Below are 27,427 nucleotides of genomic sequence, written 5' to 3' on the forward strand. Positions count from 1 at the left end.
TTTTTAGTTTCTAGCTTGTAAAAAAAATGCCATGCATTTTATGTGCTTTTTTACAACCTTTTTTGGGTGGCTTTTTTCGACCATTCCAACTCTATGGAAAACCTCCTGAACAAAAAAAGGAAGCTCACACCTATAGCATGCTTACTTTGAAAAAACACTCATCCCGATATCATGCTCGTCAGCGCGCATTCTCAAGCTGATGCAAGGCATTGCTCTGTCAAAAACGCCTCCCATCACTAAAGTAACTGTGCACATTGTATGCAGTGTGATGTGTTTTACTGTCCCATTGAAAGCAATGGGCAATGCGTTCCAAGGAACATGAAGAGATAGGACATGCTTCCATTTTTTCCCGCGCCTCATCGCTTATGTATATGACTCCAAGAATGGGGTTGATATTTGTGTATCTAGCAACACACAGATCACGCGCGAGTTTGAAAGTGGCCTAACCCCACCAATCTGGTCTTGGCTGCCGAGAACCCTAGCTCGCTACCCCAGAAATAGTCTCGGGTTAAGAGGTAGCTGACACAACTTGCTCTGGTTTTGGTCAGTTTAGAGAAGACGCACCGGAGCAGGACATTGCTTCTTAGGTGATGTATTCTCTCTTTTTTTAATGCAGCTAGGGCTTATTTCCCCAGTCATCTCCACGACAGCACCACCTGAGATAGCCTCCTCCTGATAGGACAGGAACTCACTGAGAGGTTAAAAGCTCCCCCCCCCCCCTTTCCCACCTTCCTCAGTGTCTTCCTGTCCTGCCAGAAGGCAGGATCTCCAAGAGGGGCTGGTGGAGACGCCAGCCTGAAGATCATACTCACGGGCGGATTGGAGGGCAGTGGGTCTGCCTGTCCTTCCTTCCTGCCAGACGACTCCCGGGACGACACATGGGGTGGTATCCCCCGGGCCAGGTTCCTCCCGCAGCAGCCCATGAAGGGTTCAAAGTGGGAGCCCCAGTCCTCCTTCTCCTCCCCCGGTATAGGACGGGGAGCGGTGATCCGAGAGCCCCTTTGACGCGTCAGAGGGGGTGGGGCGCCATGTCACGTGTCCGACGCAGTGACGTCATCGCACTGGCATTGACGATCGCAAGGAGGGGGCAGGGCTTGGTGCGGAGGTGCCAAAATTTGAAAAAACAAATGCCAAAAGAAACCTGAGAGAACAGGAAAAGCGGTGAATTAAGCCATTGCTATCAGGCCGGCTTAAGATTGCTCCTAGGTGTCTGCTGCACTGGTATCAGAGATGAGTGCTCCAGCAGCGGACATTGCTGAATCTTCAGCCACAGCGGGGGCCGTAAGTAGCCAGTGCAGCAAAATGCTTATGCAAAGATCCAATGTATTTATGTTTGGAATGTTCAAAATCAAATCAAATCTTGGTATTTGTATAGCGCCAACTTATTCCGCAGCGCTTTCAGGTAATTATTACTTATTACCCCCCACCAAGCTGGGTTCTCATTTTACCAACCTCGGAAGGATGGAAGGCTGAGTCAACCTTGAGTCGGCTACCTGATTCATGCGGGGATCGAACTTGCAACCTTCAGGTTGTAGGCGAGAGCTTACACTCTGCACCACTTCATAATGTTGCATTCTTATCCGCAAAAAAGCACTGTTTGTCTGCCAGGGGAATAAAAAAAGACGCCCCTCCCACCCAAAAAGTGTGCAGAGTGCGGGTCAAGGCTGCCAGCTACGTACGAGAGGCCTCTATGTAAGGCATGCGTAGCCAGGCTAGTTAAGGAGCAATCGGGGGAATTCCTGGAAGACGTCAGGAAGCTGGTTAAGGAGGAGGTGCGATCAGCTCTGACGTCGCAAATAGCGCCACCAGCAGTGGCATCCAGGGCTAAGCGCCAGAAAAAGGCGTATATCCCAGAAGAGCTTTCAGACTCTGAGAGCTCAATTGGGTCAGAGCAGGAAGAACCAGCGCCCGAAGAGTCCTCTGACGATAAAGACTATAAAAAATATTTATTCCACCAAGATGACCTAACAGAGCTCATTAAGTCAGTCAGGGCTATGCTTAAAATGGAGGAATCCAGAGAACCGCGTACTCTACAAGACGAGATATTCGGGGGACTGGGGGAAAGGCGTAGACACACCTTCTCAGTCCATAATAACATTTCCAAAATGATCCAAAAAGAATAGAAGAAGCCCGATGCGGGATCTTTCTCCACTAGGGGAGTTAAAAGAAAATACCCGTTTGAGGACGAGGTGTGCGCGAGCTGGGAAGAAGTACCCAAGGTGGATGTCCCATTGGCCAAGGTGGATAATTGAACGACCCTGCCCTTCGAGGACGCCGCGCAATTAAAGAATCCAATGGATCGGAAGGCTAAAAGCCTCCTGAAAAAGTTGTGGGAGGCAGCAGCAAGCATAGTCAGACCAGGGGTCACAGCCACTTGCGTGGCCAGGACCCTAGGAGTGTGGTTAGAGCAGCTGGAGCTCCATATAACAAATAAAACTCCGAGGGAGCAGATTCTAAACTCTCTCCCTATCCTAAGGATAGCCACAAACTTCCTGGCGGATGTGTCGGCAGAGACAGTAAAGCTCTCAGCAAAAGCGACAGCCCTGTCTAATTCTGCCAGAAGGGTCTTATGGCTGAATTCGTGGTCGGGCGATTTAGCCTCTAAGAACAAGCTGTGTTCTCTTCTGTTCCACGGCCAGTTTCTATTCGTCCCGGACCTCGACAAAATCCTCGAGAAGGCGTCCGACAGGAAGAAGGGATTCCCAGAGGAAAGGCAACAGAGGGGGAGGACCTTTTTTCAGGCCCCAGCGCAACAGCCTGAATCTTATCGAGGCAAAGGCAAGACAGGCCGCTGGAGTTACCCCAAAGGGGGTAGAAGGAGAAATTTCCTCTTCAACCCCCACCAGGGAGATCCAACGAAGCAGTGACCCTGACGCCATCCCAGTGGGGGCAAGGCTAGGGAGCTTTGCGGATCGATGGGCCGCGATCTGCGAGGGCGCATGGATCCCCAAAATCCTACAGCAGGAATACCAAATAGAACTGGTCCCCGCCCCCCCAGAAGAAAATATGTCACCACAGGGGGCTCAGCGCAACAATTGCGCCTACTACAACAGAGCGTTCGAGAACTACAGGAGTCAAACGCAATATCCTCTGTACCTCAGAACGAAGATACCTGGGGCCACTACTCCAGGCTCTTCCTGATAAGAAAACCTTGCAGGAAATCCCGCATGATAATAAACCTGAAGCCTCTGAATGCCTTCATCAGGTACCGGACATTCAAGATGGAGTCAATCTCTTCAACAATAAAGCTGATATCCAGGGGAGCCTATATGGCGTCTATAGATTTAAAAGATGCATACTTCCATGTGCCGATCCACAAGGATTCTCAAAAATACCTGAGGTTTGCAGTGGATATGGGCGGAAGAACATGTCACCGGCAGTTCAGATGCCTGCCCTTCAGGATTTCCTCAGCGCCCCGAATTGTTACCAAAATCATGGCAGAGGTAGCCGCCTACCTGAGAAAGAAATCCATCCTGAAGGATACTCTATCTGGACAGAACACCTGGCGACAGTGCTCGACCTGCTCCAATTCCTAGGATGGATAATAAACTGGGAAAAATACAGCCTAGATCCCAGCAGAGAAAAAGTATTCCTGGGCATAATGCTAGACTCGGAATCTCAGTGCTCCTTTCTTCCCGAGATAAAGGTACAGAAGGTCAGTCAGCTGGTCAAAACCTTCCTGCGGAGAAGTCCGGGAGGCCATGTCTCTCCTAGGAAGCCTGACGTCATGCATCCCGGGGGTAGTGTAGGCCCAGGCTCACACCAGAGCGCTGCAGACCGCAGTCCTTTCAGTTTGGGACAAAAGACAGTCCTCATTAGGGACAAAAATGCGCATCCAAAACTCAGTGAAGTTATCCCTGCGCTGGTGGACATCCCCAGCGAACCTGCGAAAGGGGGTCCACTGGATACAAAACCCAGCCACGCACATCACGACAGACGCAAGTGCCTGGGGATGGGAGCGCACGTGAGAGGCCAGCTTCTTCAATCTTCTTCAATCTGAATTGAAGATTTATTTATCCTTTTTATGTTCAGGTTAATATTTGTGGTTACTATTCTTTTTATTTTGTGCCACAGACAAATACAGCCATTAATTCAACTGTTAGGGTGACTACCCACTACAGTTTTTTTTTCACTGCGAAATTAGCGTTTTTTTTTTCTGCAGGGGTCTATGGGACTTGTAATGTTAAAATCGCGATTTTAACATTACAAGTCCCATAGACCCCTGCAGAGAAAAAAACGCTGCGAATTTCGCAGTGAAAAAAAGAACTGTAGTGGGTAGTCACCCTAACAGTTGAATTAATGGCTGTATTTGTCTGTGGCACAAAATAAAAAGAAGAGTAACCACAAATATTAACCTGAACATAAAAAGGATAAATAAATCTTCAATTCAGATTTGATGTAATTGAAACGTCTGTTCTCTTTTTAATATAATTAGCACTTCCAGCTTCCATCCCTACATGACAGCTATGATTAGGAGGTTTACGACGTTAATTAATTATGCTATTTTTATACTTTATATACGGCTTTATGATATTTGATGGTCTTCTTTAGAACCTTAATTACCATGTAACATTCCAGGTGTCTGTACAGAATGAGCCTGGTAATTACAGTCCTGAGATTCTCGTGGAACTTGCGTCATCTGGAAGCTATGAACATAAGCAAAGAACACAACTGTTATGTTCTTGTTGGTCATAGGAAAACGACCCACATGGATGCAACCCAAATATGGCAATCGGTCACGTTCACCCTGAGCACAAGACGCACCATGCCCAGGATGAACGTAAGGCCGTGTTCACACAGGGAGAGAGAAAGTGCATACACAACACAAACATTAGATAACAACTTCAGGAGTCCTGCCCACAAGTGGCGCGATCGTCCCAATAGGGACGGCCCCATGCTGGAACCTAGGGGCCTGGCTCGCCATAGATGGAATACAACGCTGAACAGGACACTGTTCACACACACACAAACAGACAAGGGAATCCTACCAGGAACCTCATGCATAAAACTAAAGCGGAACATGCTTAAAACCAAGCAGGGCTTTGAGAGGAAATTAGGAAAATAGCAAAAGGGTAAATGACCAGCACCCACTAGAAAGCGGGACTGGTATTTACATGCAGCAAACCAGTCTTGATCGGCTGGAGAACTCCACACCATCAGCCAACCAAATCAACCACAGCTGCAGCATCGTGCTCATGGAATCCCAGAGAACCACAGGTCCCAGCAGCACAAACGTGACCAGAGCTGTGTCAACATTTTTTGTAAGGGAGTAACATTAAACAGCGCTCCCCCTTACACAGTAATGGCATTAAAGCAGATGATAGCCACTCTGTGTAACCCCACCCCTTCCCAGTTCGCGATACAAACAGGAGAGGGGGACAGGGATTCCTGCTGGAGAGAGCACTGGGAAGCTCTAGGTGTGTTCCCCCTCTGTTGGCCAAGTGTAGGAAGGGAGCCCAGGTTTGAGTTGTGCTGTAATGAGCTCTGTTATGTTTCCTATAGTTATGTATTCTGGATGGTATAAGGGTGACCGGCCTCTACTGGCCGTTGTACCTTACTGCACTTTATATATTTCTCTATGGAGTGTTGTATGTGACTTCCAATGGCTGCAGAGATCAGGTGGGAGATCTGAAGGACTTGATATCATAGAGAGCTACAAGCTGGGCAGCAATTCCAGTAGTACTAGCCCTAAGAGAGACTGGATTGCTAGGAGAGAGAGCTGCAAAAGACTGAGGGGTTGGCTTGGGGAGCCATGTTAGACTTGTCCTGGAGAATCTGTTCCTGTTGGAAAGGGACAGTTGCGCAAGAAAGGAGGCAGCTGGTATTTAAGAAGCTCAGCTCAATAATGCACCAGAAACAGCATCAATGAGAGAACAAAGCTGCAGGGACTACAACTAAAGAGACAACTACAAAGGATTCACATTGTCCTGCGAATCGGGGTACTCCCAACAGATGTCCAAAGATGCATCACCTACCTTACAGTACCAACCACGCTGGAGATATGCAAGTGAGGTTGGCCCTCACGGGCAGAGACATAAATGCAGGTCTGCCATCAAAATACTTGAATTCAAGCCAACAACAGAGGAACATATATTCATCCACCAGTTGTGGACAAGTTATTGGACAACACCTGTGGGCGACCACCATTGTTGGGTGATATGTTGGGTGGTACTATAGTGAAATGTGTTGCTGATCTCTGATTTATAACAGATTGTTACAATCCCTCCGCTCACGGTTGAGTTCAGCAGATTCTAATTGGACATTTGTCCGGGACGATTACCGCTTAACCCCTTGAGTGGCACGCCCGGAAATTTTCCGGGACGAGCTTCACTGCCCATAGCGATATAGCCCGGAAGATTTCCGGGCTATGTATCACTATGGGAGCTGCAGAGCACAATGCCACAAGCTATAGCAGTGTGCTCTGCCTGCACAGACCCACAGAGAACAAAGCAAGGGCTTTGAAAAACCAGCAGAAGATATTGCCGACATGTCGGCAATGTCCTGCTTTGTTTACAAGTTGCCATAGAGACCATCGGCTTGTCAGAAGCAAGCCGATGGTCTCTGTGGCAGGGAGAGCTGGTTGTTAGCTGTCAGAGGACAGCTAGGTGCCAGCTCTTACAGCAGAGATCAGAGAAAACCTCCGATCTCTGCTGTGTTAACCCTTTACATGCTGCAGTCTATGTGACTGCAGCATGTAAAGGGCTGTCACTGCAGCATGTAAAGGGCTGTCACCATCGGACCCCCGGAATGTGATCAGGGGTCCTGATGGGTCCCTGTGGAAGTCCCCTAAAGGGACAAAAAAAAAAGTAAAAAAAAAAACAAAAGTAAAAAAATTATAAAAATAAATAATAAAAACACTTGTCTCCCTTTACTTGGTAAAAAAATCAAAAATAAAATCACACATGTGGTATCCGTGTGCATCGTAATGACCCATAGAAGGAAGTTAATGCATTATTTAACCCCTTAATGACACAGACCCTTTTTTTCTTTTTTCCCCATTTCTTTTTTTCCTCCCCCCTGTTTAAAAAAATCACAACTTGTCCCGCAAAAAACAAGCCCTTATATAGCCATGTCAATGGAAAAATGAAAAAGTTATGGCTCTTGAGACGCAACTGCAAAATTAGTTGATATTCAATGATTAGACCATTTTAAAAAACCTGCCCTGATGGGTCTGACAGGGTGGTAGGAAACCCGCCACTCAAGGGGGTAATATTCGTTCAAACTAACTAAATTGAGCGATAATCGTTCAGTGTAAATACAAAAACCTAGTTTACAATTCGTTCTCTATTCATTATCGCTGACTTTCAGGTGAAGCGCTGAGTGAGAAGCCCGCGATCTAGTGGTGAAGTCTGTCAGTCTAAACGCTCTACACGTGCGTCAACAACCTTCGCGGTCACGTCAGCGCTCGTGCAGATGTTTAGACGACTCTCACCGTGTAAAAGGGACATCAGTTAAGAGTCAGTTAATTGTCTAACATGTCTGAATAACCGCATATTGCTATCTATTACCAGAAGCTTCTACGGTAACTTCATCTCCAGGGCTGTTTTTTACTTCCTCTGGATCAAATTGGGGAGTGATAGGCTGAACTAGATGGACAGAAGTCTTTCGTCAGCCTAGCATACCGTGTTACAAGCAGACAATAAAAATAAAACCTCCTTCTAGTGATATATTCAGCACACACCCATTGTCCTACTTCATTGGCTTTGGTTTAACAAGGTATCGCTTCTGCTGTTCCAGTTTTCATAGATGACGGAGAGAGCGGCGTGGTAAGTTCAACTTTGTGTAGTGTAGAGATAGAAATGGCAGAGATACATATAGATATGAGATAGATATAGATATGAGATAGAGAGATATGAGATAGATATGAGGTAGATAGATAGATAGATAGATAGATAGATAGATAGATAGATAGATAGATAGATAGATAGATAGATATACTGTAGCTGTTCTGTGATATCTAGTTTTTTGTGACGCTTTGTATCCCTTCTCAGCAGGCACAATGAGCGCCCTCAGATATAAGGGTTATCTGATGTCATTGGTGGCCTTCTGTCTCCTGGTCAGCATGATTTATCACCAAAGCTTAAAAAAGGTAACAGAGCATTGTGATCACTGAATGTTTGTACTGTCAGTATAGTAGGAATTCATGATGGCAGATCATTTACTAAAGAAGCACACACGGCATCTGAGCTGCGCCACTTTTTCTGCGTTTCTACAGATTGGCGGAGTTAACGGGTTTTGCAGAACTTGCAGCGTTTTTTGTTGTAGAATTTGTATCTGTAATTGCATTTTTATGTGTAAATTTTCCACTGCGGAATGTGTTGCGGTTTCGTGATGGCGCTTACCTGCACGGACGTCATGCTGGCAAACTTTTCCAAGCATCAGCAAACACAGACTTCCAGGCAGATTCAGAGCATTTCCGCAGTGGAAAAGCAGCAAAAACCACAACAATGCTGTATTTGCGTTTTTTGATACAGAGTTTTTGTTACCCATTGATCTCCATGGAGAATATCTGCAGCAGTCGCGCACGGTTACCGCAACATAAATGGACAGATTTTAAAACCGCAGCGTCTGTCAAATGTTCTGCTTTGGAGAAGTAAACATTTGTGACGTGTAAAGCTGATTTGTTGGATCGCATTAACTTGTACTGTAAACGCTGCGGAGTCTCCACAGTGGCTACACAAGCGACATTCGCAGCGATTACGCTCATGGAGTTTTTGCCCTTACGCACATATATTTACGTACATAATATGGAGTACTGAATCCCCATTGATGTGCACTGGGGCATCTAAACTGGCGTTTTTCACGCCCGGCGGCCTGCACACTACATGCATTAGCATATCCTAACTGTGGTCTGTGATGTGGACAAGATTAGGTCATGCAATGGAGTCTGTGCCTGCGATAGTGAATAAAATCCGCATATTGTCTGCGTGTCGGGGCTCCTTCATGCAGGCGTACTTCTCATCAGTATTTTGTGAGTCAAAACAGAAGTGAGTCCAAAATATGGAAGAAATGCAAATGCTGGTTTTGACCCACAAAATAATGATGAAAAATACACCCGCGTGAAGGAGCCCTCAGGCGTTTCAGTGTAAATCCACATTAGATGGGAAAAACCAGCGATCGGAGCGACTTCCAATGAGCCCGGTCATCGATGCTAGGCTAGCCATGGCCTTGATATCACTGCCAACTGCGTGTCATCTCTAGTTCTGGCCCACACTGCCCCCAGTCCAGTGGAATGTGATGGCGGGAGTAATCAGGACGTACGGAAACAGCCGAACTTCATTCTATTGACTGCATACTAGAGATGAGCGAACATACTCGGTAAGGCCGATTTCGCAATCGAACACCGCGATTTTCGAGTACTTCACTACTCGGGTGAAAAGATTCGGGGGTCGCCGGGGGGCGGGGCGTGGCGTGGTGGAGCGGGGGGTAGCAGCGCGGAACAGGTGGGAGCTCTCTCTCTCTCCCTCTCCCCCCCACTCCCCTCTGAAACCCCCCGCTCACCCACGGCGCCCCCCGAATCTTTTCACCCGAGTAGTGAAGTACTCGAAAATCGCGGTGTTCGATTGCGAAATCGGCCTTACCGAGTACGTTCGCTCATCTCTACTGCATACCCTATTTTTTTGCGTTCCTCAGAACGCATCACCCAATATTTTCATTGGGACAGCCGAACATACCACATGCCATGCGATGTGCATGTGAGCTCGATGTCATATTTCCTATTGAAATCAATGGGAAATACTTGCAGATCCTCCAATGCGTGTGAAAGAAGCGTTGGAGGATCGGAGGTGATGCAAGGTGTTTTTACATTAAAAAGCCTCATATGTGTGAGTAAAATGCACATTGGCAGGCGCGATATTGGGATGGAATTCTCGGTCCGATATCATGGTCGCCGCTGTGAAGGTAACCTTATGGAAACAATGTAGCAAAGTATGCTGTTTCCACATCTCCTGAGTTGTAGAAACATTGTTGCTTGCGGTGCTACACGGTTTCCTTAACCGCCATTGATTTATATGCTGTATATCCCTTTAAGGTGTTTCAGGGAAAGCAACAAAGGCAATAGTTACTAAAGTCATACAAACCAAAGACATAATAGGAAAAGAAAGCTTGGAAAACCATTAGACCGACTACACCAATGCCATTGTAGACTCATTGATGACTGTAGCACTTCTATTATTTTTTCTCTTTGACAGCCTTTTAATAAAGAGAATCGCATTGAATTAACTAATGGCGCCACTAAACCACCTTCTGTGATGCATTTATATTAGTGTAGGGACCCACTACAATGCAAGGAACCGTGAAGTGGTCAGTGGGCTCATGTATCTTGGCCAACATCCAACCAATGCCTTGCATTTATTGTCTATCATTCACATGCAGTGTGTCTTTAAGACTCCTTGGGGAGCCCAGGGTGGCAGTACCAATGTGGTTCACTGATGGATATGCAGGGCAACCTGCCGAATTATCATGGCGTCATTAATAGGTTGGTGGTCTGCGTGGTGAACTACATATATCAGAATGGTCTGGCACCCTGTATCCACTATGTGTGGGGGTGTACACCAAGCATCCACCCCCCTCATTATCAGGAGGCAGTGTGAGTGGTTGTCTCATCGGTGTCCTGCACAGGTGTTATTGGCTCCTCCATTTGGTAGTCAGCTACCTGCATGGTGAGAGGAGGATGCATCTATATGCACTCCTCAGTCAGTAAGTAATGGCCTTTTTCTGTGATTGTTTTTAATCCTTGATTTCCCCTTCTGTGATGCCCTTATGGAAACAATGTAGCAAAGTATGCTGTTTCCACAGATCCTGAATTGTAGAAACATTGTCGCTTGCGGTGCTACACGGTCCTTAAAGGGGTTGTCCCGAGGCAAACATCAAAATTTTAAATAAGCCCATTCCCCCTGTCACCCCCCCCCCCCCCCCCCCCGGCATAAAATAGCAATTTAAAGCGGTTTTTAAACCGCTTGCTACTCACCAATGTGCTGAAATATGAAGTTTTAAAAATCTTCTCCCTAAGATGGCCGCCGGTTAGAGATGAGCGAACGCGTTCGTCCGAGCTTGATATTCGTGCGAATATTAGGGTGTTCGGGATGTTTGTTATTCGTAACGAACACCATGCGGTGTTCTGGTTACTTTCACTTCCTTCCCTGAGACGTTAGCGCGCTTTTCTGGCCAATTGAAAGACAGGGAAGGCATTACAACTTCCCCCTGCAACGTTTAAGCCCTATACCACCCCCCTGCTGTGAGTGGCTGGGAAGATCAGATGTCACCCGAACATAAAAGTCGGCCCCTCCCGCGGCTCGCCTCAGATGCGGTGTGAGTTAGATGAGGGACAGTGCTGTTTATACCGGAGCTGCTGTAGGGAAAGAATTGGTAGTTAGTGTAGGCTTCAAGACCCCCCAAAGGTCCTTATTAGGGCCACTGATAGCTGTGTGTTGGCTGCTGTTAGCAGTGGCAAATTTTTTTTTCTCAAAATCGGCTCTGCAGAGCGTTGCACCTGGCATTAGGGACAGAAGTGCTGCATAGGCAGGGAGAGTGTTAGGAGTGAGTGTAGCCTTCAAGAACCTCAACGGTCCTTTCTAGGGCCATATTTATCCGTGTGCAGTACTGTCCAGGCTGCTGTTAGCTGTGCTGCATTTTTTTTTGCTTCTCAAAATCGCCTCTGCAGAGCATTGCACCCTCCATTGATACTGCAGGGAAAGAATTGTATAGGCAGGGCCACAACACAGTTATTATTCATAGAATATACGCAGTGCTGCCTTTTGGTGGAAAAAAACTGAAAACAAATCTATTTGTCCAGCCTCTGTCCGTCCTAAGGGCGGTGGACACGTGTGAGCTGCTTGAACAACATTGCTAAATCAGACGCACCCAGCTACGCTTTACTGCTGGCTTCGCCATTTGCTTTCCTTAATTGGGAAAAAAATACCTGCTCTCCAAGAGTTATAATAACTCTGCTACCCTCACGTTCTGTGACACATAAGCAGGGACACAGCACAGTTATTAAACTTAGATAATTCATTCACTAGAGGCAGTGGGGCCTTTCATTTTCCAAAAAGGGCAAAAATTATATTTGGCCTGCAGTCTTGCGCCAATTTATTTCCTGCCTGTGAAATCAAATCACTGGTAATACAGCATGCTGAGGGGTAGGGGTAGGCCTAGAGGACGTGGACGCGGCCGAGGACGCGGAGGGCCAAGTCAGGGTGTGGGCACAGCCCGAGCTCCTGATCCCGGTGTGTCGCAGCCGACTGCTGCGCGATTAGGAGAGAGGCACGTTTCTGGCGTCCCCACATTCATCGCCCAATTAATGGGTCCACGCGGGAGACGGTTATTAGAAAATGAGCAGTGTGAGCAGGTCCTGTCCTGGATGGCAGAAAGTGCTTCGAGCAACCTATCGTCTACCCGCAGTTCTGCGCCGTCCACTGCTGCCAATCCGAATCCTCTGTCTGCTGCTCCTCCTTCCTCCCAGCCTCCTCACTCCACTACAATGACACCTGCTCAGGAGCGGGAACACTCCCAGGAACTGTTCTCGGGCCCCTGCTTAGATTGGGCAGCAGCGGTTCCTCTCCCACCAGAGGAGTTTATCGTCACTGATGCCCAACCATTCGAAAGTTCCCGGGGTCCGGGGGAAGAGGCTGGGGACTTCCGCCAACTGTCTCAACAACTTTCTGTGGGTGAGGAGGACGATGACGATCAGACACAGTTGTCTTGCAGTGAGGTAGTAGTAAGGGCAGTAAGTCCCAGGGAGCAGCGCACAGAGGATTCGGAGGAAGAGCAGCAGGACGATGAGGTGACTGACCCCACCTGGTGTGCAACGCTTACTCAGGAGGACAGGTCTTCAGAGGGAGAGTCAAGGGCATCAGCAGGGCAGGTTGCAAGAGGCAGTGCAGTGGCCAGGGGTAGAGGCAGGGCCAGACCGAATAATCCACCAAGTGTTTCCCAAAGCGCCCCCTCGCGCCATGCCACCCTGCGGAGGCCGAGGTGCTCTAAGGTCTGGCAGTTTTTCACAGAGACGCCTGACGACCGACGAACAGTGGTGTGCAACCTTTGTCGCGCAAAGCTCAGCCGGGGAGCCAACACCAACAGCCTCACCACCACCACCATGCGCAGACATATGATGGCCAAGCACCCCGCAAGGTGGGACGAAGGCCGTTCACCGCCTCCGGTTTGCACCCCTGCCTCTCCCCCTGTGCCCCAACCTGCCACTGAGATGCAACCCCCCTCTCAGGACACAGGCACTACCGCCTCATGGCCTGCACCCACACCCTCATCTCCGCTGTCCTCGGCCCCATCCAGCAGTGTAGTTCAGCGCACCGTTCAGCCGTCGCTTGCGCAAGTGTTCGAGCGCAAGCGCAAGTACGCCGCCACGCACCCGCACGCTCAAACGTTAACCGTCCGCATAGCAAAATTCATCAGCCTTGAGATGCTGCCGTATAGGGTTGTGGAAACTGAGTCCTTCAAAAGTATCATGGAGGCGGCGGCCCCGCGCTACTCAGTTCCCAGTCGCCACTACTTTTCCCGATGTGCCGTCCCAGCCCTGCACGACCACGTCTCCCGCAACATTGTGCGCGCCCTCACCAATGCGGTTACTGCCACGGTCCACTTAACTACGGACACGTGGACAAGCACAGGCGGGCAGGGCCACTACATCTCCCTGACGGCACATTGGGTGAATTTAGTGGAGGCTGGGACAGAGTCAGAGCCTGGGACCGCTCACGTCCTACCCACCCCCAGAATTGCGGGCCCCAGCTCGGTGCTGGTATCTGCGGAGGTGTATGCTTCCTCCACTAAAGCACCCTCCTCCTCCTCAACCTCTGTCTCGCAATCTAGATGTGTTAGCAGCAGCATGTCGCCAGCAGTCGGTGTCGCGCGGTGTGGCAGCACAGCGGTGGGCAAGCGTCAGCAGGCCGTGCTGAAACTACTCAGCTTAGGAGATAAGAGGCACACGGCCCACGAACTGCTGCAGGGTCTGACACAGCAGACCGACCGCTGGCTTGCGCCGCTGAGCCTCCAACCGGGCATGGTCGTGTGTGACAACGGCCGTAACCTGGTGGCGGCTCTGCAGCTCGGCAGCCTCACGCACGTGCCATGCCTGGCCCATGTCTTTAATTTGGTGGTTCAGCGCTTTCTGAAAAGCTACCCACGCTTGTCAGACCTGCTCGTAAAGGCGCGCCGGCTCTGCGCACATTTCCGCAAGTCCCACACGGACGCTGCCACCCTGCGCACCCTGCAACATCACTTTAAGCTGCCAGTGCACCGACTGCTGTGCGACGTGCCCACACGGTGGAACTCTACGCTCCACATGTTGGCCAGGCTCTATGAACAACGTAGAGCTATAGTCGAATACCAACTCCAACATGGGCGGCGCAGTGGGAGTCAGCCTCCTCAATTCCTTTCAGAAGAGTGGGCCTGGTTGGCAGACATCTGCCATGTCCTTGGTAATTTTGAGGAGTCTACCCAGGTGGTGAGCGGCGATGCTACAATCATTAGCGTCACCATTCCTCTGCTATGCATCTTGAGAAATTCCCTGCAAACCATAAAGGCAGCTGCTTTGCGCTCGGAAACGGGGGCGGGGGAAGACAGTATGCCGCTGGATAGTCAGGGCACCCTCCTGTCTATTTCTCAGCGCATACAGGAGGAGGAGGAGGAGCATGAGGAGGATGAGGAGGAGGGGGAAGAGACAGCTTGGGCCGCTGCTGACGGTACACCGGCTGATTGCCTGTCATCCTTTCAGCGTGTATGGCCTGAGGAGGAGGAGGAGGAGGAGAATCCTGATAGTGATCTTCCTAGTGAAGACAGCCATGTGTTGCGTACTGGTACCCTGGCACACATGGCTGACTTCATGTTAGGATGCCTTTCTCGTGACCCTCGCGTTGCACGCATTCTGGCCACGACGGATTACTGGGTGTACACACTGCTCGATCCACGGTATAAGGAGAACCTGCCCACTCTGATTCCCGAAGAGGAAAGGGGTTCGAGAGTGTTGCTATACCACAGGACCCTTGCGGACAAGCTGATGGTAAAATTCCCAGCCGACAGCGCTAGTGGCAGAAGGCGCAGTACCGAGGGCAAGGTAGCAGGGGATGTGCGTAGATCGAGCAGCATGTACATCCCAGGCAGTGCAACAGTCTTTAAGGGCCTGGCCAGCTTTATGTCTCCCCACCAAGACTGTGTCACCGCTCCCCAGTCACGGCTGAGTCGGCGGGAGCACTGTAAAAGGATGGTGAGGGAGTACGTAGCGGATCGCACGACCATCCTTGGTGACGCCTCTGCCCCCTACAACTACTGGGTGTCGAAGCTGGACATGTGGCCTGAACTAGCGCTGTATGCCCTGGAGGTGCTTGCTTGTCCTGCGGCTAGCGTCTTGTCGGAGAGGGTGTTTAGTGCGGCTGGGGGAATCATCACAGATAAGCGTAGCCGCTTGTCAACCGACAGTGCCGACAGGCTAACACTCATCAAGATGAACAAAGGCTGGATTTCCCCAGACTTCTGTTCTCCACCAGCGGACAGCAGCGATACGTAAGCAATACGTAGGCTGCACCCGCGGATGGAAGCTACGTTCTCTCTCACCATCCAAAACGGGGACATTTCTGCTTCATCAATCTGTGTCTAATATTCCTCCTCCTCCTCCTCCTGCTCCTCCTCCTGAAACCTCACGTAATCACGCTGAACGGGCAATTTTTCTTAGGGCCACAAGGCTCACTCAAATAATTTTTCTGAACAATTTTTATAAGTTTCAATGCGCTTAAAAGCATTGGAACTTTAACTTGAACCAATTTTTCGTTACACTGGGCTGCCTCCAGGCCTAGTTACCACTTAAGCCACATTAACCAAAGCGATTAATGGGTTTCACCTGCCCTCTTGGCTGGCCATGGCCAATTTTTGGGATGTACATTAGTACTGTTGATACAGCAATTTTTGTGGGCCCTCGCCTACAGTGTAATCCAATTAATTTTTAGCCCACCTGCATTACAGCTGACGTTACCTCAGCTGTGTTGGGCAATGCAATGGGATATTTTTATGTACCGCCGGTGGGTTCCAGGGAGCCACCCATGCTGTAGGTGCACACGGAGTTTAACCTACATCTGTACACTTCTAAAGAACCCGTCTGACTGGGGCATGCAGTGTGGGCCGAAGCCCACCTGTATTACGCACGACATTACTACCTCAGCTGTGTTGGGCAATGCAATGGGATATTTCTATGTACCGCCGGTGGCTTCCTGGCACCCACCCAGGCAGTGGGTCCACAGGGAGTTTAACCTACATGTGTCCACTTGTAAAGAACCCCAGTCTGACTGGGGCATGCAGTGTGGGCCGAAACCCACCTGCATTAACCCTTTCCAGTCCACTGTGTGACCTGTGAAGACATTAGGGTTTAAGGCTGTACAGCTCCGTTGTTGGTAGACGTCCGTCGGGGTTCTCTTACTGTATATTGCCAGCCTCTCTGCTGTCGGAGCCTATCCTACGTGTCAGCTCATGCAGTACTGGCTTTAGCCAGCATATAGCGCCGTTGTATAACAGCAGAAAAAGAGTAAGCCCCCTAGGAAAACCATATACAAATTGGATTGGAAAGGGTTAAGCACAACATTACTACCTCAGCTGTGTTGGGCAATGCAATGGGATATTTCTATGTACCGCCGGTGGCTTCCTGGCACCCACCCATGCTGTAGGTGCACACGGACTTTTTACTACATCTGTACACTTATAAAGAACCCCAGTCAGACTGGGGCATGCAGTGTGGGCCGAAGCCCACCTGCATTAAGCACGACATTACTACCTCAGCTGTGTTGGGCAATGCAATGGGATATTTCTGTGTACCGCCGGTGGGTTCCAGGGAGCCACCCATGCTGTGGGTCGACAGGGACTTCACAATAGGGAGTTGTACCTGCCTGTGTCTATGAATTAAAAAGCCCGGTCTGACTGGGGCATGCAGACACCTTGACAGAATGAATAGTGTGTGGCACATAGGTTCCCCATTGCTATGCCCACGTGTGCAGCTCCTGATGGCGGTGGCACAGGATTCTATTTCTCATTGCTTCTGTACAGCATTGTGGGCTATCGCTCCGCCACTTTTAAAGAGGGTCGCTGCCTAGCCGTGCCAACCTCTGCAGTGTGTGCCTGCGGTTCCTCCTCATGGCAGACGCAATTCTAAATAGACATGAGCGTGGTGTGGCATGAGGGCAGCTGAAGGCTGCCCAGGGACACTTTGGTGTGCGCTGTGGGGGGGGAGGGGGGGAGGTTGGGCAGCATGTAACCCAGGAGAAGTGGCAGCGGAGTATCATGCAGGCAGTGATTGTGCTTTGTTGGAGGTAGTGTGGTGCTTAGCAAAGGTATGCATTGCTAATGAGGGCTTTTCAGAAGTAAAAGTTGTTGGGAGGGGGGGGGCCCACTCTTGCCGGTATTGTGGCTTAATAGTGGGACCTGTGAACTTGAGATGCAGCCCAACACGTAGCCCCTCGCCTGCCCTATCCGTTTCTGTGTCATTCCCATCACTTTCTTGAATTGCCCAGATTTTCACACATGAAAACCTTAGCGAGCATCGGCGAAATACAAAAATGTTCTGGTCGCCCATTGACTTCAATGGGGTTCGTTACTCGAAACGAACCCTCGAGCATCACGGGAAGTTCGTTCCGAATAACGAACACCCGAACATTTTGGTGTTCGCTCATCTCTACCGCCGGTCCTTTCACAGGGATGCACCTTGGTTTTCTCCCATGGTGCACCGCGGGTCTTCTCCCATGGTGCACCATGGGCTCTGTGCGTTCCGTTGCCGATTCCAGCCTCCTGATTGGCTGGAATCGGCACATGTGACGGGGCGGAGCTACGATGACGACGCGGTGACCAGCTCTCCGGCACGAGCGGCCCCATTCACCAGGCAGAAGCACGAACTGCGCAATCGCGTCTAAAAACGCCAGAAGACATCGAAATTAGACGCAGCCATGGAGACGGGGACGCTAGCAACGGAGCAGGTAAGTGAATAACTTCTGTATGGCTCATATTTAATGCACGATGTACATTACAAAGTGCATTAATATGGCCATACAGAAGTGTAAAACCCCACATGCTGCCGCGAGACAACCCCTTTAACTGCCATTGATTTATATACTACAAAAGTCTCAAATGGCAATATCCCTTTAAGGTGTTTGAGGGAAAGCAACAAAGGCAATAGTTACTAAATAGAGATGAGCGAGCACCAAAATGCTCGGGTGCTCATTACTCGAGTCGAACTTTTCGCAATGCTCGAGGGTTCCTTTCAAGTAACGAACCCCATTGAAGTCAATGGGTGACTCGAGCATTTTTGTATATCGCCGATGCTCGCTAAGGTTTTCATTTGTGAAAATCTGGGAAATTCAAGAAAGTGATGGGAACGACACAGAAACGGATAGGGCAGGCGAGGGGCTACATGCAGGGCTGCATCTCAAGTTCCCAGGTCCCACTATTAAGCCACAATAGCGGCAAGAGTGCCCCCCCCTTCAACAATTTTTACTTCTGAAAAACCCTCATTAGCAATGCATGCTGCCTCCAACAAAGCACAATCACTGCCTGCGGGACACACTGCTGCCACTTCTCCTGGGTTACATGCTGCCCAACACCCCCTCCCCCTTCCCGCACGACCCAGTGTCCACAGCACACACCAAAGTGTCCCTGCGCAGCCTTCAGCTGCCCTCTTGCCACACGCTGGCCTCATAGCCACACCACCCTCATGTCTACTTATAAGTGTGTCTGCCATGAGGAGGAACCGCAGACACACACTGCAGAGGGTTGGCAGGGCCAGGCAGTGACCCTCTTTAAAAGGGGCGGGGCGATAGCCCACAATGCTGTACAAAAGCAATGAGAACTCCAATCCTGTGCCACCTCCATCAGTAGCTGCACACGTGGGCATAGCAATGGGGAATCCATGTGCCACACAGTATTCATTCTGTCAAGGTGTCTGCATGCCCCAGTCAGACCGGGGTTTTTTATAAATAGTCACAGGCAGGTACAACTCCACAATGGGAATTCCGTGTGCACCCACAGCATGGATGGCTCCCTGGAACCCACCGGCTGTACATAAATGTATCCCATTGCAGTGCCCTGGACAGCAGAGCTAACGTCAGATTACATGCAGGTGGGCTTCGGCCCACACTGTATGCCCCAACCTGACCGGGGTTTTTAAATCATAGACACAGGCAGGTACAAATCCCCAATGTGAAGTCCCTGTGGACCCACAGCATGGGTGGCTCCCTGGAACCCACCGGCGGTACATAAATATATCCCATTGCAGTGCCCAGCACAGCTGAGGTAACGTCAGGTTTAATGCAGGTGGGCTTCGGCCCACACTGCATGCCCCAGTCAGACTGGGGTTCTTTATAAGTAGACACATGCAGTTACAACTCCGTGTGGACCGACAGCATAGGTGGGTCCCAGGAAGCCACCGGCGGTACATAAATATATCCCATTGCAGTGCCCTGGACAGCAAAGCTAACGTCAGATTCCATGCAGGTGGCCTTTGGCCCACACTGTATGCCCCAACCTGACCGGGGTTTTTAATTCATAGACACAGGCAGGTACAAATCCCCAATGTGAAGTCCCTGTGGACCCACAGCATGGGTGGCTCCCTGGAAACCACCGGCGGTACATAAATAAATCCCATTGCAGTGCCCTACTCAGCAGAGCTAACGTCACATACAATACAGGTGCGCTTCGGCCCACAGTGCATGCCCCAGTCAGAGTGGTAATATGTACCTTAACAGTAACCGCGTTGGTGGGAATGTGGTGGCGACTGCTGACCTAGTGGCGCGGTTTTATTTAGTTGGTTTTCGGAATGTGGCCAGGATTAAGTTGGCCGTGGTGGGGGGATGGTGGGGGGGGCTCTCTTGTTGTGTCGGTAAAGGTGAAATTCTTGGACTGCCACCAGACGGACCAATGCAAAGGTATTTGCCAAGAATGTTTTCATTGTTGGAGGAGGAGGGGGATGTTTTTGAGGCACTACGTGTCCTCTCCACGTTTCCGTGGTTATATGCACCTTAACAGTAACCGCGTTGGTGGGAAATGGCCTCGCCACCATCATGTCTTTGGGAAGCCTCCGTTTCCACACCCCAGTGACATAGCATTAGCAGTGGTATAGGAAGAGCCCAGAATTAGTAACATTTCAGCAGTAGCATTAGGGACAGGCCCCAGTAACATATCACTAGCAGCATTATAGGGGGAGCACAGTATTAGTTCCATTTCAGTAGTAGTAGCAGTCCAGACAGGCCCCAGTAACATATCACTAGCAGCAGTATAGGGGGAGCACAGTCTTAGTTCCATTTCAGTAATAGTAGCACTGAAGACAGGCCCCAGTAACAATACTGAAGCAGCAGTATAGGGGGAGCACAGTATTAGTTCCATTTCAGTAGTAGTAGCAGTCAAGACAGGCCACAGTAACATTCCCGTTGCAGCAGTTTAGGGAGATAACAGTCTCTTGCACATTTCAGTAGTTGCAGTATAGACAAGGCCCCAGTTACATTTATGTAGCAAAAGTGTAGGCCAACCCCACACACCTTGCTGTACCATGAGTGCAGGTGAAGCCCATAAAAATTACTAGGATTACACTGTAGGCGAGGGCCCAAAAAAATGGTGTACCAACAGTACTAATGTACCTCAGAAAAATTGCCCATGCCCAACCAAGAGGGCAGGTGAAACCCACTAATCGCTTTGGTTAATGTGCCTTAATTTGTAACTAGGCCTGGAGGCAGCCCAGTTAAAATAAAAATTGGTTCAGGTGCAAGTTTCAACGCTTTAATGAGAATTGAAACGTATAAACATTGTTTACAAAAGTAATATGACTGAGCCTTGTGGGCCTAAGAAAAATAGCCCGTTCGGCGTGATTACGTGAGGTTTCAGGAGGAGGAGGATGAATATAATTTATGAGCAGAAAATAGAGATGGAGGGGAGCTGCTACCGTTAAAAATTTCCTTCTTTATTGAATAAAATAAAGCATACAGCTCACAAGTGCGCGCTGAACGCGTTTCGGCAAAAGCCTTTGTCACCATTTCTGATGTCCACTCAGAATTATTAGAATTCCTGAGTTATATTAATAAGAACAATTGCAACTTACAGTTTACCATTAATAGTGATCAGAACAAAATTAATTTCCTGGATCTCCTATTAGAGGTCAGTTGTTCTAGGGATAGTATCATTGCCTCAGTATACCGCAAACCCAGCAGTGGAAACACGATACTTAAAGCGACTAGTTGTCACCCCCGACATACAATCAATGCCATACCACTTACGGAATTCATTAGGGCAAAACGTATATGTACCAATACATCAAGCTATAATACATCAGCAAACCAAATCTGTACCCGTTTGGCGAATAGAAGTTATAACTCACAAACTTTGAATAATGCTAGGGACAAGGTTAATAAAATGGACAGAAAGACATTGCTGTATAAGGATAAAGATTTATCTGATGGTATATCCAACAAAATTGTCTTCACTACACCATACAGTAGGGAATTCCCACAGATAAAAAAATTATTCTTCTCCTACCTTCCAATTTTAAAACAGGATGATGATTTTAAATCTATCTTAGACAAAGGCGTGTTATGCACCTCTCGCAGAAATCGTACTATTGGAGACAGAGTATCTAAGAATTTCATATGTCAGAAACCCCCAAAAAATTGGATTAATATTAATGGATTTTTCAAATGTGCTGACTAGAGATGAGCGAACGTGTTCTTCCGAGCTTGATATTCGTGCGAATATTAGGGTGTTCGGGATGTTCGTTATTCGTAACGAACACCATGCGGTGTTCTGGTTACTTTCACTTCCTTCCCTGAGACGTTAGCGCGCTTTTCTGGCCAATTGAAAGACAGGGAAGGCATTACAACTTCCCCCTGTGACATTCCAGCCCTATACCACCCCCCTGCTGTGAGTGGCTGGGAAGATCAGGTGTCACCCGAACATAAAAGTCGGCCCCTCCCGCGGTTCGCCTCAGATGCCGTGTGAGTTAGATGAGGGACAGTGCTGTTTGTACCGGAGCTGCTGTAGGGAAAGAATTGGTAGTTAGTGTAGGCTTCAAGACCCCCCAAAGGTCCTTATTAGGGCCACTGATAGCTGTGTGTTGGCTGCTGTTAGCAGTGGCAATTTTTTTTTCTCTCAAAATCAGCTCTGCAGAGCGTTGCACCCGGCATTAGGAACAGAAGTGCTGCATAGGCAGGGAGAGTGTTAGGAGTGAGTGTAGCCTTCAAGAACCTCAACGGTCCTTTCTAGGGCCATATTTATCCGTGTGCAGTACTGTCCAGGCTGCTGTTAGCTGTGCTGCATTTTTTTTTGCTTCTCAAAATCGCCTCTGCAGAGCATTGCACCCTCCATTGATACTGCAGGGAAAGAATTGTATAGGCAGGGCCACAACACAGTTATTATTCATTGAATATACGCAGTGCTGCCTTTTGCTTGTAAAACAAGTGAAAATAATTCTATTTGTCCTGCCTCTGTCCGTCCTAAGGGCGGTGGACACGTGTCGGCTGCGTGTGCAACCTGTAAAAATCAGACACACCCAGCTACGTTTTACTCCTGGCTTCGCCATTTGCTTTCCTTAATTGGGAAAAAAAATACCTGCTCTGCCACAGTTAATAACTCTGCTACCCTCACGTTCTGTGACACATTAGCAGGAAAACAGCACAGTTATTAAACTTAGATTATACATTCACTAGAGGCAGTGGGGCCTTTCGTTTTCAAAAAAGGGAAAAAATTATATTTGGCCTGCAGTCTTGCGCCAATTTATTAGCTGCCTGTGAAATCAAATCACTGGTAATACAGCATGCTGAGGGGTAGGGGTAGGCCTAGAGGACGTGGACGCGGCCGAGGACGCGGAGGGCCAAGTCAGGGTGTGGGCACAGGCCGAGCTCCTGATCCAGGTGTGTCGCAGCCGACTGCTGCGCGATTAGGAGAGAGGCACGTTTCTGGTGTCTCCACATTCATCGCCCAATTAATGGGTCCACGCGGGAGACGGTTATTAGAAAATGAGCAGTGTGAGCAGGTCCTGTCCTGGATGGCAGAAAGTGCTTCGAGCAACCTATCGTCTACCCGCAGTTCTGCGCCGTCCACTGCTGCAAATCCAAATCCTCTGTCTGCTGCTCTTCCTTCCTCCCAGCCTCCTCACTCCACTACAATGACACCTGCTCAGGAGCGGGAACACTCCCAGGAACTGTTCTCGGGCCCCTGCTTAGATTGGGCAGCAGCGGTTCCTCTCCCACCAGAGGAGTTTATCGTCACTGATGCCCAACCATTCGAAAGTTCCCGGGGTCCGGGGGAAGAGGCTGGGAACTTCCGCCAACTGTCTCAACAACTTTCTGTGGGTGAGGAGGACGATGACGATCAGACACAGTTGTCTTGCAGTGAGGTAGTAGTAAGGGCAGTAAGTCCGAGGGAGCAGCGCACAGAGGATTCGGAGGAAGAGCAGCAGGACGATGAGGTGACTGACCCCACCTGGTGTGCAACGCTTACTCAGGAGGACAGGTCTTCAGAGGGGGAGTCAAGGGCATCAGCAGGGCAGGTTGCAAGAGGCAGTGCGGTGGCCAGGGGTAGAGGCAGGGCCAGACCGAATAATCCACCAAGTGTTTCCCAAAGCGCCCCCTCGCGCCATGCCACCCTGCAGAGGCCGAGGTGCTCTAAGGTCTGGCAGTTTTTCACAGAGACGCCTGACGACCGACGAACAGTGGTGTGCAACCTTTGTCGCGCAAAGCTCAGCCGGGGAGCCAACACCAACAGCCTCACCACCACCACCATGCGCAGACATATGATGGCCAAGCACCCCGCAAGGTGGGACGAAGGCCGTTCAGCGCCTCCGGTTTGCACCCCTGCCTCTCCCCCTGTGCCCCAACCTGCCACTGAGATGCAACCCCCCTCTCAGGACACAGGCACTACCGTCTCCTGGCCTGCACCCACACCCTCACCTCCGCTGTCCTCGGCCCCATCCAGCAGTGTAGTTCAGCGCACCGTCCAGCCGTCGCTTGCGCAACTGTTGGAGCGCAAGCGCAAGTACGCCGCCACGCACCCGCACGCTCAAACGTTAACCGTCCGCATAGCAAAATTCATCAGCCTTGAGATGCTGCCGTATAGGGTTGTGGAAACGGAGTCCTTCAAAAGTATCATGGAGGCGGCGGCCCCGCGCTACTCAGTTCCCAGTCGCCACTACTTTTCCCGATGTGCCGTCCCAGCCCTGCACGACCACGTCTCCCGCAACATTGTACGCGCCCTCACCAACGCGGTTACTGCCACGGTCCACTTAACTACGGACACGTGGACAAGCACAGGCGGGCAGGGCCACTACATCTCCCTGATGGCACATTGGGTGAATTTAGTGGAGGCTGGGACAGAGTCAGAGCCTGGGACCGCTCATGTCCTACCCACCCCCAGAATTGCGGGCCCCAGCTCGGTGGTGGTATCTGCGGTGGTGTATGCTTCCTCCACTAAACCATCCTCCTCCTCCTCCTCCTCCTCTGTCTCGCAATCAAGATGTGTTAGCAGCAGCATGTCGCCAGCAGTCGGTGTCGCGCGGTGTGGCAGCACAGCGGTGGGCAAGCGTCAGCAGGCCGTGCTGAAACTACTCAGCTTAGGCGATAAGAGGCACACGGCCCACGAACTGCTGCAGGGTCTGACACAGCAGACCGACCGCTGGCTTGCGCCGCTGAGCCTCCAACCGGGCATGGTCGTGTGTGACAACGGCCGTAACCTGGTGGCGGCTCTGCAGCTCGGCAGCCTCACGCACGTGCCATGCCTGGCCCACGTCTTTAATTTGGTGGTTCAGCGCTTTCTGAAAAGCTACCCACGCTTGTCAGACCTGCTCGTAAAGGCGCGCCGGCTCTGCGCACATTTCCGCAAGTCCCACACGGACGCTGCCACCCTGCGCACCCTGCAACATCACTTTAAGCTGCCAGTGCACCGACTGCTGTGCGACGTGCCCACACGGTGGAACTCTACGCTCACATGTTGGCCAGGCTCTATGAACAGCGTAGAGCTATAGTGGAATACCAACTCCAACATGGGCGGCGCAGTGGGAGTCAGCCTCCTCAATTCCTTTCAGAAGAGTGGGCCTGGTTGGCAGACATCTGCCATGTCCTTGGTAATTTTGAGGAGTCTACCCAGGTGGTGAGCGGCGATGCTACAATCATTAGCGTCACCATTCCTCTGCTATGCATCTTGAGAAATTCCCTGCAAACCATAAAGGCAGCTGCTTTGCGCTCGGAAAAGGGGGCGGGGGAAGACAGTATGTCGCTGGATAGTCAGGGCACCCTCCTGTCTATTTCTCAGCGCGTACAAGAGGAGGAGCATGAGGAGGATGAGGAGGAGGGGGAAGAGACAGCTTGGGCCGCTGCTGACGGTACACCGGCTGATTGCCTGTCATCCTTTCAGCGTGTATGGCCTGAGGAGGAGGAGGAGGAGGAGGAGGATCCTGAAAGTGATCTTCCTAGTGAAGACAGCCATGTGTTGCGTACAGGTACCCTGGCACACATGGCTGACTTCATGTTAGGATGCCTTTCTCGTGACCCTCGCGTTGCACGCATTCTGGCCACGACGGATTACTGGGTGTACACACTGCTCGATCCACGGTATAAGGATAACCTGCCCACTCTGATTCCCGAAGAGGAAAGGGGTTCGAGAGTGTTGCTATACCACAGGACCCTTGCGGACAAGCTGATGGTAAAATTCCCATCCGACAGCGCTAGTGGCAGAAGGCGCAGTTCCGGGGGCAAGGTAGCAGGGGATGTGCGTAGATCGAGCAGCATGTACATCCCAGGCAGTGCAACAGTCTTTAAGGGCCTGGACAGCTTTATGGCTCCCCACCAAGACTGTGTCACCGCTCCCCAGTCACGGCTGAGTCGGCGGGAGCACTGTAAAAGGATGGTGAGGGAGTACGTAGCGGATCGCACGACCATCCTTGGTGACGCCTCTGCCCCCTACAACTACTGGGTGTCGAAGCTGGACACGTGGCCTGAACTAGCGCTGTATGCCCTGGAGGTGCTTGCTTGTCCTGCGGCTAGCGTCTTGTCGGAGAGGGTGTTTAGTGCGGCTGGGGGAATCATCACAGATAAGCGTACCCGCCTGTCAACCGACAGTGCCGACAGGCTAACACTCATCAAGATGAACAAAGCCTGGATTTCCCCAGACTTCTGTTCTCCACCAGCGGACAGCAGCGATACGTAAGCAATACGTAGGCTGCACCCGCGGATGGAAGCTACGTTCTCTCTCACCATCCAAAACGGGGACATTTCTGCTTCATCAATCTGTGTCTAATATTCCTCCTCCTCCTCCTGCTCCTCCTCCTGAAACCTCACGTAATCACGCTGAACGGGCAATTTTTCTTAGGGCCACAAGGCTCACTCAAATAATTTTTCTGAACAATTTTTATAAGTTTCAATGCGCTTAAAAGCGTTGGAACTTTAACTTGAACCAATTTTTCGTTACACTGGGCTGCCTCCAGGCCTAGTTACCACTTAAGCCACATTAACCAAAGCGATTAATGGGTTTCACCTGCCCTCTTGGCTGGCCATGGCCAATTTTTGGGATGTACATTAGTACTGTTGATACAGCAATTTTTGTGGGCCCTCGCCTACAGTGTAATCAAATTAATTTTTAGCCCACCTGCATTACAGCTGACATTACCTCAGCTGTGTTGGGCAATGCAATGGGATATTTTTATGTACCGCCGGTGGGTTCCAGGGAGCCACCCATGCTGTAGGTGCACACGGAGTTTTTAATACATCTGTACACTTCTAAAGAACCCCAGTCTGACTGGGGCATGCAGTGTGGGCCGAAGCCCACCTGTATTACACACGACATTACTACCTCAGCTGTGTTGGGCAATGCAATGGGATATTTCTATGTACCGCCGGTGGCTTCCTGGCACCCACCCAGGCAGTGGGTCCACAGGGAGTTTAACCTACATATGTCCACTTGTAAAGAACCCCAGTCTGACTGGGGCATGCAGTGTGGGCCGAAGCCCACCTGCATTAAGCACGACATTACTACCTCAGCTGTGTTGGGCAATGCAATGGGATATTTTTATGTACCGCCGGTGGGTTCCAGGGAGCCACCCATGCTGTAGGTGCACACGGAGTGTAACCTACATGTGTCCACTTGTAAAGAACCCCAGTCTGACTGAGGCATGCAGTGTGGGCCGAAGCCCACCTGTATTACGCACGACATTACTACCTCAGCTGTGTTGGGCAATGCAATGGGATATTTCTATGTACCACCGGTGGCTTCCTGGCACCCACCCATGCTGTGGGTCGACAGGGACTTCACAATAGGGAGTTGTACCTGCCTGTGTCTATGAATTAAAAAGCCCGGTCTAACTGGGGCATGCAGACACCTTGACAGAATGAATAGTGTGTGGCACATAGGTTCCCCATTGCTATGCCTACGTGTGCAGCTCCTGATGGCGGTGGCACAGGATTCTATTTCTCAT

General features: G+C 50.2%; 1 protein-coding gene across 3 annotated transcripts in view; it reads left to right on the forward strand.

The window, feature by feature from the left end:
* Window positions 1-7,747: 7,747 nt before the first annotated feature.
* Window positions 7,748-27,427, forward strand: part of LOC136631778 (NXPE family member 2-like) — an 83,708-nt gene continuing 64,028 nt past the window's right edge. For 2 of the 3 annotated variants that reach the window (XR_010793086.1, XM_066606113.1), the window contains exon 1: window positions 7,997-8,089. Coding sequence is in view for 1 of the 3 variants with exons in the window: in XM_066606113.1 (XP_066462210.1) it covers window positions 8,000-8,089 (90 nt within the window). In the remaining 2 variants the exon portion in view is untranslated. Of the gene's footprint in view, window positions 7,767-7,996; window positions 8,090-27,427 lie in introns of those variants that run through there. The other variant, XM_066606114.1, reaches the window with a different exon arrangement.

This window comes from Eleutherodactylus coqui, chromosome 6, assembly GCF_035609145.1.
Source record: "Eleutherodactylus coqui strain aEleCoq1 chromosome 6, aEleCoq1.hap1, whole genome shotgun sequence".
Taxonomy (NCBI): Eukaryota; Metazoa; Chordata; class Amphibia; order Anura; family Eleutherodactylidae; genus Eleutherodactylus; species Eleutherodactylus coqui.